Here is a 10,000-nt window from a genome sequence, read left to right as displayed (position 1 = left end):
CTTCCTCCTCACACCCACCCCACTATTTGTCCCCTCTATTGAAATCATCACATAGTCTGTGCGCTTAAGTGTGGGTGCAATTCGTGGTATTGTCTTGGTGTATTTTGATATGCATACATGTGGTTTTTGTTGTTGTTTTCATGTTTTGAGGTATGTTATTTATCACTGTTGTGTATGTAGTGCATCGTGTGAGGCGCTCGGAACCCATCGTATGGGGTGATTGCCATATAAGTACTACCTATTGTTCGTTCGTTTATTTATTTATAGTCTGCTCATCTAAGATGATGATATTAGACTGAAAATAAATGATATTATTATTATTTGGATTATTATCATTTCTATCATAATGATGATGATGGTCATTATTCACTAGAAATCAACATTTCTGTACATTCGAATGAAAAGGGGGGCGGTTGAGGTGGAGGGGAGAGGGGGTACTAAGAAAGGAAAAGAGAGGGGGGGGGAGAGAGAGAGAGAACAGAATGTGGAAAAGATAGAGTAAAGATACCTCTGAAAATCGATGAAAAATTCCCCAGAGCACAAAACAAAGTGTAGGAACCCGGTTGAAGTGTCCTGTAAATTCCAAGAGATGGTCGCCGGTACAATGGTTTACTCCAGAGACACAGCACGACGCATTAGATGTGTATTTACAGTAAGCTCCCACCGAGGCCACCCCACTAACTGAAGATATTGATCCTGAAATCCAGGTAAGTTAACACACCGAAGACACTAAATACAACTAAATAAACAAGAGAGGCAAGGCCTTCAAGGCTCACTTGTGATACACTTTTTTTTTTTTAAATCTAATCGTTAAAATGTGTTCTGTATTTGTTATTATAAAGCTTCGGGTTAAAAGAAAAAGAAAAAAGTCCTAACGGCAGATTCGAACCCCGCGTGTTCGGTTGAGAAGAAACTGTCTTACCCATTACACTATCGTAGCTCCTTAGCTGACGTTAAAAAACATAACATTTAAACATGCTTTTTTAAAGGGCGATAAATCGATTGCGCTATTCCCAGTGAGAACGCTGTTTAAATCATATTATTCTGGTGTATCTTCGGCATTCAAAAAAATCTGTAAGGGCAATTAAAGATTCTTTTTAAGTCCGCGGTAAAGGAGACGTGGCTATTGCCCCAATCACACTGCAACATTTAGCCGTTTTCTCTGGATCTAGATAGATGTACAAGTTGAGTTACACCCGGTTGACACGGTCGATTCAATTTCTCTTTTATGTTCCTTCTAGTCTTATAGTTTTAAAGTTGATATGGAAACTGAGTATTTTGTTAAACTAATAACATGTAGAGCCAAGTACAAGTACTTCAAAACGTCGTGTGAAGTGAAAAGAACTTTATTTTGAGAAAAGTCAAGACTGGAAATTTTTACGTTTCATCAATTCAAGGGTATTAACTCTCATGGTTAATTATTTTTAACTGTGATTTCCGACTGATTCTGTGGATATTTTTATGGCAGTTTGGGGCATAATTCAGAAAGTGATGAGGCGTTCACAAATCTTTCTCTGAATAAATATTTAACGGTCTCCTTCTCCAACTTTCCATCACATGTTATCGTGTATTGTCGATTGAATATAGGATTGAACGGGCAGGTCAACAACTTGAAACAAAATGGCGTCGTTCGCGTTCGCGAAGAATATGAGCACGCGCTTTGAATATGTATAAATTATTATGTGTACGCAATTGATTTTTGCCCATGACTTTCAGGGCTCACCCAGTAGATCTATAAAGTCCACTCGTCGTGTTGATTTTAGTATTTTCCGAAAAAGACCACTTGGGCAAATGAACATAGTGAAAACCCTGTACACACAAGCTTTTTATGTATTGAGTATAATTTCAAAATGTAATGTTTAAGATGAGAAAGATCAGTTTAAAGCAAATTAAGCCCCCCAGCATTAATTACAGATTAATTTCCCTTTTTTAATATCTGCACCAAAGACATGCAAAAGAAATATGTCTTCCATCCTTAGCAAAATAAGTTCCTGTTTGAACAAAAAATGACTGCTCTTGTTGTGTCAGAATATCAGATCAAAGTGCCAAGTTTAGAGAATTAAAAAAATATAAATATAACAGTAAATTCAGTCTGCATACAATTTGGCTTCTTATTTTTATTTTTGTTGTGCCCATCCCAGAGATGCAATATTGTTTTGAACAAGATGACTGGAAAGAACTGAATGTTTCCGATTCTTATGCCAAATTTGGTGTCAACTGACAAAGTATTTGCAGAGAAAATGGCAATGTTAAAGTTTATCACGGACACACACACACACACACACACACACACACACAGAGAGACAACCGAACATCGGATTAAAACATAGACTCACTTTGTTTACACAAGTGAGTCAGAAACAAAGAAAAATATTTGCAGAGCTGTTGATTCCGGTTGCGGTTGCTAACCAGGGGCAGGCCACTCTCTACTACCTATTGTTATCATTATCATTAGTATTACTATTAGGATAAGTGTTATTATTGTTTAGTAGTAGTAGTAGTAGTAGTAGTAGTAGTAGTATCATCATATCACCATCATCATTATTATTCATTTTTATTATCTTCCCTCCCCCGTGCCCACTACCTATTGTTATCATTATCATTAGTATTACTATTACTATTAGGATGAGTATTATTATTGTTAGTAGTAGTAGAAGTAGTAGTAGTGGTGGTAGTAGTATCATATCATCATTATAATTGTCATTCATTCTTATTACCTTCACTCCCCCCCCCACCCCGATCCCACCCTGTGCCCAGGGCATGGCCTACCTTCAAGGAACGGACATCCGTTCACACGGCAACCTCAAGTCGACCAACTGTGTGGTGGACTCTCGCTTCGTGGTCAAGATCACCGACTTCGGCCTCCACTACTTCCGCCACAACCCTGACCTCCAGGAGGATGACAACGAATACAGCAGCTTCCACAGTCAGTCTTTACTGCTGCTTCTTGTTGTTGTTGTTGTTGTTGTTGTTGTTGTTGTTCTTCTTCTTCTTCTTCTTCTTCTTCTTCTTCTTCTTCTTCGCCGTCGTCGTGGTCGTCGTCGTCATCCCCCTCCTCCTCCTCCTCTTCTTCCTTCTCTTCTTCCTCCTCCTCTTCCTCCTCCTCTTCTTCTTCTTCTTCGTCGTCGTCGTCCTCCTCCTCCTCCTCCTCTCTTTCTTCTCCTTCTTATACTGTCCTTCTTCTTCTCCTTCTCCTTCTTCTTCTTCTTCTTCTGCTCCTTCTTCTTCCTCTTCTTCTTCTACTCCTTCTTCTTCTGCTCCTTCTTCTTCTTCTGCTCCTTCTTCTTCTTCTGCTCCTTCTTCTCCTTCTTCTTCTGCTCCTTCTTCTTCTGCTCCTTCTTCTGCTCCTTCTGCTCCTTCTTCCTCTGCTCCTTCTTCTTCCTCTTCTTCTTCTACTCCTTCCTCTTCTTCTTCTGCTCCTTCTTCTTCTTCTTCTGCTCCTCCTTCTTCTTCTTCTTCTTCTTCTGCTCCTTCTTCTTCTTCTTCTGCTCCTCCTTCTTCTGCTCCTTCTTCTTCCTCTTCTTCCTCTTCCATTTCCCTTGCTTGCTTCCTACCTTCATTCATTCATTCCTACCTTCTTCTACTACCTGCTAAGGCTCTGTGTGTGTGTGTGTGTGTGTGTGTGTGTGTGTGTGTGTGTGTGTGTGTGTGTGTGAATGAGAGGTGGGAGGATGGTGATTAAAGGAGATATACATAGAAAAGGATGAACTGGAACAATGGAATCAGTAATTTGTAAATAACTGTCTTAGTGCATGTGTGTGTGTGTGTGTGTGTGTGTGTGTGCTTGCGTGCGAGAGATAGGGGTAGGGGGATGATGGTTAAAAGATGATATGCAGAGGAAGGATAAACTAGAACAATGGAATCAATAATTCGTGAATAACTGTGTAAGCGCATGTGTGTGTGTGTGTGTGTGTGTGTGTGTGTGTGTGTGTGTGTGTGTGTGTGTGTGTGTGTGTGTGTGTGTGTGTGTGTGTGTGTGTGTGTGTGTGTGTGTGCTGCCAGACAAGCTGTGGACGGCCCCAGAGCTGCTGCGGATGCAGGCGCGGCCGTCTGAAGGCACCAGTAAAGGAGACGTGTACAGCTTCGCCATCATCTGTCAGGAGATCGTCTACAGGAACGGCGTCTTCTACCTGTCCAATCTGGACCTCACTCCGCAAGGTGTGTATGTGTGGGGTGGGGTGGCGGTTGTCCGTGTGTGTTGGTGTGGGTGGGTGGGTGTGTATGTGTGCGAGTGTGTTGGGCTCTAATTTTTTTTTTTTAGGGTAATGAATATATGGGTTTGTGGGTGTGTATGTGTATGTATGTGAGGGTGGGTGGGTGCGTATGTGTGCGTAGACGTGTGTGTGTGTGTGTGTGTGTGTCCACAAGGGACATTGGTTTGATGTGTATATGTGTGTGTGTGTGTGTGTGCGCGCGCGCGCGTTGAGTGGAGGGGTGTGAGGTTTTACAGGCTTACTTATTTACGTACCTTAGTCCCTATCTGGGGTGCCATCCACTTTTGACCTCTCCTTTATCTGTTTACCATTCTATTTATATTATTCTTTCCATTCATTCGTTCATTCATCTATTCATTTATATATTTTTGTTTTGTTTTGTATTGTTTTGTTTGTACATTTCAGAGATTTATGGCAAAGTCCTTAACGGGCTCAAGCCGTACTTCCAGCCCGCTTTGGAGGAGTTTATTTATTCAGTTGAATCATTGATTGTTTATCTATTCATTATTCAGTCATTTATCTCTTCTTTTTTTTTTCTTTTCTTTTCTTATTTTGTACGTTCCAGTGATTTACGGCAAAGTCCGTAACGGGCTCAAGCCGTAATTCCGGCCCACCCTGGAGGAGTTTATTTGATTCATTGATTATTTGTCTATCTTTTATATAGTTATTAATTATTTTTCTATTTTTCTTCTTTTTATGTTTCAGAGATTTACGGCAAAGTCCGTAACGAGCCCAAGCCGAACTCCAAACCTTGGAGGGGTTTATTTATTGATTTTATTCATTAATTGTTTATCAATTCATTATTCAGTCATTTATCCTTCGTTTTTTTCTTTCTTCTTCTTTTTTTTTTTTTTTTTTTTTTTTTTTTCTTCTTTATGTATTTGATTCATTGATTGTTTATCCATTTATCATTCACTTCTATCCATTTATTCAGTAATTTATTTATTATTCTTTTCTTCTTTTTTTTTCTGCACGTTTCAGAGATTTACGGCAAAGTCCGTAACGGGCTCAAGCCGTATTTCCGGCCCAACCTGGAGGAGTACGACTGCCCGTGCGACGAACTGGCCACCGTCATCCGCCGCTGCTGGGCCGAGGACCCGGGAGACAGACCCGACTTCACCCAGCTCAAGACCATTATCCGCAAACTCAACAGGTAACGGGGTGATGCGGCGGCCCAGTGGTTAAAGCGCTTGATTGATTCTCGCGCGAGTTGTCCCAGAGTTCGATCCCCGGTTCGGTGCACCTGGAGGGGGAAGGGTGGAGATTATTTTTTTTCTGATCTCCACATTATGTGCAGACCTGCTAGTGGCTGAACCCCCCTCCGCACCCCACCCCCCTCCCGCACCCCCGCATAAACCATGTCAATGTTCGGTGGGTTATGAAAACAGGAAAATAACCAGCTTGCATTAGCCACGACGAGAGTCATCGGCAAGTCGTGTTATGAAAAGCTGAGGGTAAGGTAGGGGGAGAAGGGGTGGAGAAGATAGCTCACTGGAAAAGAACCCATGGCAACCCAAGTGTTGTCTGTCCTTTGGCCAAATTCTGTAGAAGAAATCAACTAATAGGGACAGAAAAGTTGATAATTATGTGTGCACGCTACTCAAGCCTTGACTGAGCGCGTTGGGTTGTACATGCTGGTCAGGCATCTGCCCAGTGGATGTGGTGTATGTAGTGCTGTAGCGTGTATGGATTTATCCGAACGGAGTGATACCTCCTTTTGAAACTGAACATGAGACTGAGCTAAAGACGCTCATGATTAAATGATCCGTATAAGGACAAGGCGAGAGCTTCCCCTTTTTTTTTCTTTTTTGTTTTTCGTTTGTTCCAATGTTACCTTTTATCCACATGTGTGCTGAGCTGAATCGGCAGCAGCGTAAGCAGCATTGTCCTGAAGTTGTGTACCTTGTAAATGGAGAGAGTTATCGCTCCTTAGTGTTGTTTAACCCTTTAATCTCCTAATTGTTCTTTCATTTTGAGCTGAAGATGGTTGTGTTGATGCTTTTTGTTGTTGTTGTTGTCTCGTTGTTGTTGTTTTCTTTCTATCAAGGGCAGAGACAATGGCAACGGTCTGGAAAATCGGCAGTGTAAGAAGCATTGACCTGAAGTTGTGTGCCTCGTGAATGGAGAGAGTTACCGCTCTTTATTGTTGTTTAACCCTTTACTCTCCTACCCTCACTGTTCTTTCATTTTCAGCTAAAGATGTGTGTGTGTGTCTGTCTGTCTGTCTCTGTCTGTCTGTCTGTCTGTGGGTGGGTTTGGGGTCCCTCTGTATGTATGTGTGTGTGTTTGTCTGTCTGCCTGTCTCTCTGTCTGTCTGTCTGTGGGTGGGTTTGGGGTCCCTCTGTATGTGTGTGTGTGTGTTTGTCTGTCTGCCTGTCTCTCTGTCTGTCTGTCTGTCTGTCTGTGGGTGGGTTTGGGGTCCCTCTGTATGTATGTGTGTGTTTGTCTGTCTGCCTGCCTGTCTGTCTGTGGGTGGGTTTGGGGTCCCTCTGTATGTGTGTGTGTATGTGTGTCTCTGTCTGTCTGTCTGTCTGTCTGTTGGTGGGGATGTCTCTGTATGTCTGTGGGGGGGGGGGGGGGGTGCGTATGTGTGTGTATGTATGTATGTGTGTGTGTGTGTGTGTGTGTGTGCGTGCGTGTGTGTGTATGTATGTGTGTGTATGTATGTATGTGTGTGTGTATGTCTGTGTGTGTGTGTGTGTGTGTGTGTGTGTGTGTGTGTGTGTATGACTCGACTCGATTTATTGTCATGAAATCCTTAAGGATTGACAGACACAATAATAATATCTAATATGTATATGTGTGTGTGTGTGTGTGTATGTCTACGTGTGTGTGTGTGTGTGTGTGTCTCCGTGTGTGCGTGAGTGTGTGTGTCTCCGTGTGTGTGTGTGTGTGTGTGTTTGTCTCCGTGTATGTCTCCGTGTGTGTGTGTGTGCGTGTGTGTATGTGTGTGTGTGTATGTCTGTGTGTGTGTGTGTGTGTGTGTGTCCCAGGGACGGGGACAAGGGCAACATCCTGGACAACCTCCTGTCCCGCATGGAGCAGTACGCCAACAACCTGGAGGCCCTGGTGGAGGAGAGGACGGCGGACTACCTGCAGCAGAAGAAGAAGGCAGAGGACCTGCTCTACAACATGCTGCCCAGGTCCGTCTACTGTTTGTTAGCATTGTAGTGTGTGTGTGTGTGTGTGTGTGTGTATGTGTTTTGTTTTCTCTGTGTGTGTGTGTGGAGGGGGGTGGGTGGGTGGCGGGGTATGTTTATTTCTGTTTGTTTTTCCGTTCATGTCTGTACTCCATACTCCCAAAATGATAATTAGATTTTGAATCCTGAGTATAATTATGCGTTTGTGTGTTTGAGCGGGAGAGAGAGTGTGTGTGTGTGTGTGTGTGCGTGTGTGTGTGTGTGTCTGCATGCGTGTGCCTGCGCGTGTGTGTGTCTGTATGTTTGTGCGCGTGCATGTGCGTGTGTTTATATGTTTGTGATGTTAACGTGATGTTTCATAAGTGTGAGGGTGTTATGTGTGTGTGGGGGTGGTTATGGTGTGGGTGGGTATGCGTGTCTGTTACTATCTGTGCGTGTGTGTGTTTGGAAGGGGAGGGGCGTGGGCATGTGTGCATGACTGTTCGTGCATGTGTGCTTATTTGTGTGCATGCACCTGTGATTTGATGTTTGTGTGTGTACATTAATTTGTGTGCTAGTGAGTGATGTTAATGTGTAGGGCGGGGATGGATGGTTTCTCTGTGTGTGTATGTGTGTGTGTGTGTGTGTGTGTGTTTTATGTTATTAATGTGGTGAGTGTATGTGTCTGTGTGTATGTGCGTGCGTGTACGTGCGTGCGTGTGCTGTGTGATGTGACCACCAGGTCGGTGGCCCTGCAGCTGATCCGAGGGGAGTCCGTGACGGCCGAGTCCTACGACAAGGTGTCCATCTACTTCAGCGACATCTGTGGCTTCACTGCCATGAGTGCTGAGTCCACGCCCATGCAGGTAATTTGTGTGTGTGTGTGTGTGTGTGTGTGTGTGTGTGTGTGGTGTGTGTGTCTGTGTGTGGTGTGGTGTGGTTTGTGTGTGTGTGTGTGTGTGTGTGTGGTGTGGTTTGTGTGTGTGTGTGTGTGGTGTGGTGTGGTTTGTGTGTGTGTGTGTGTGTGTGTGGTGTGGTTTGTGTGTGTGTGTGTGTGTGGTGTGGTGTGGTTTGTGTGTGTGTGTGTGTGGTGTGGTGTGGTTTGTGTGTGTGTGTGTGTCTGTGTGTGTGCGTGTCTGTCTGTCTGTCAGTCTGTCTGTTTTTGATGTTGTTTTCCCTTTTTAATCCATTTTTTTTTTAAATATAATTGCTTACATGCATTGATACATTGGAAGAAGACGAAAGAGGAGGAAGACGAAAAAGAAGAAAAAGACAACAACATCAACAGCAAAAGGAGCATTTCTTAAAATAAAAAAGAAGAAAAAGAAAAGGAAGGGGGGAGATTACATACAGACTTCAGAGATAAGTTTTGTTTCCGGAAATGTACGGAAATCCGTAAATCTGAGAGCCGCAGGGGTCGATCCTGAGATACGTGAAAATCCGTTTAGAAAATCAGAGTTTATGTAAGCGTGATGGCTTCGTTTTCAGTTGATCAGACTCGTGCGTCGATCCGTATTCCCAAAAGGTTTAGATTCTTACTTGGTTCAAAATGTGGCGTTGGGTTATGCTGGTCAGGCATCTGCCCAGCAGATGTGGTCTAGCGTGTATGGATTTGTCCGAACGCATTTTCGCCTCCTTCAGAAACTGAAGCTGAAAAACAGTGGCATTATTGTGACAATCAATCACGCATAGCATGCTATATAAGTATCTCTTCTTCTTCTTCCTCTTATTATTATTATTAATTATTATTATTATTATGATGATGATGATGATGTTCCAGGTGGTTGATCTTCTGAATGATCTATACACGACGTTTGACTCCATTATTGAAAACTTCGACGTGTACAAGGTATCGCTGTTTAATTGTCGCCCTGGTGTGGGTTTGATGTTATATACGTTTGTGTGCATCTCTGTTTGTTCATATCTGATATAGGCGCGAGCGCGCGTGAACGTGTGTGTGTCTGTGTCTGTGTGTCTGTATGTATATGCGTTTGTGTGTGTGTGTGTGTGTGTGTGTGTGTGTGTGTGTGTGTGTGTGTGTGTGTGTGCCTGGGGGGAGAGGGAGCGAGATAATCTGAGCGCGCTGGTTCGAATCACGGCTCAGCCGCCGATATTTTCTCCCCCTCCACTAGACCTTGAGTGGTGGTCTGGACGCTAGTCATTCGGATGAGACGATAAACCGAGGTCCCGTGTGCAGCATGCACTTAACGCACGTAAAAGATCCCACGGCAAAAAGGGTTGTTCCTGGCAAAATTCTGTAGAAAAATCCACTTCGATAGGAAAAACAAATAACACTGCAGGCAGAGGGGAGGGGGGGCGGGAGGGGGGGGGGGAATGTGTGACGCTGTAGTGCAGCGACGCGCTCTCCCTGGGGAGAGCAGCCCGAATTTCACACAGAGAAATCTGTTGTGATAAAAAGAGAAATACAATACAATACAATACAGTGTATGTATGCTGTGTTATGTTTAGATAATTTTGTATGTATGTGTTGCATGAAATAGCCGGAAATCGGTGGTGCTTGACGTGTTCTTGGAAATTGACATTCATTGAGGTATCAGAGCGAGGTCGAAGCAGACGTTAAATTGTGACATGTGTGTGGTGAGAACGATTCGTAGCGGGGCGGTACACGAACCGTTCGTAATTACACACTGTTCGCAGTTAGGCCTA

General features: G+C 43.5%; 1 protein-coding gene across 1 annotated transcript in view; it reads left to right on the top strand.

Annotated features, from left to right (window-relative positions):
* The window catches only part of LOC143300803 (atrial natriuretic peptide receptor 1-like), a 397,103-nt gene that overhangs the window by 380,777 nt on the left and 6,326 nt on the right, over positions 1-10,000 (top strand). Inside the window, exons 15-20 of the mRNA XM_076614733.1 lie at positions 2,758-2,926; positions 4,003-4,158; positions 5,196-5,367; positions 7,208-7,357; positions 8,076-8,199; positions 9,114-9,182. Coding sequence (XP_076470848.1) covers positions 2,758-2,926; positions 4,003-4,158; positions 5,196-5,367; positions 7,208-7,357; positions 8,076-8,199; positions 9,114-9,182 — 840 coding nt within the window. The remainder of the gene's footprint in view (positions 1-2,757; positions 2,927-4,002; positions 4,159-5,195; positions 5,368-7,207; positions 7,358-8,075; positions 8,200-9,113; positions 9,183-10,000) is intronic.

This window comes from Babylonia areolata, chromosome 26 (assembly GCF_041734735.1).
Source record: "Babylonia areolata isolate BAREFJ2019XMU chromosome 26, ASM4173473v1, whole genome shotgun sequence".
NCBI lineage: Eukaryota > Metazoa > Mollusca > Gastropoda > Neogastropoda > Buccinidae > Babylonia > Babylonia areolata.
The sequence above is the reverse complement of the archived record's forward strand: the minus strand, read 5'-3'. Positions and strand labels throughout refer to the sequence as shown.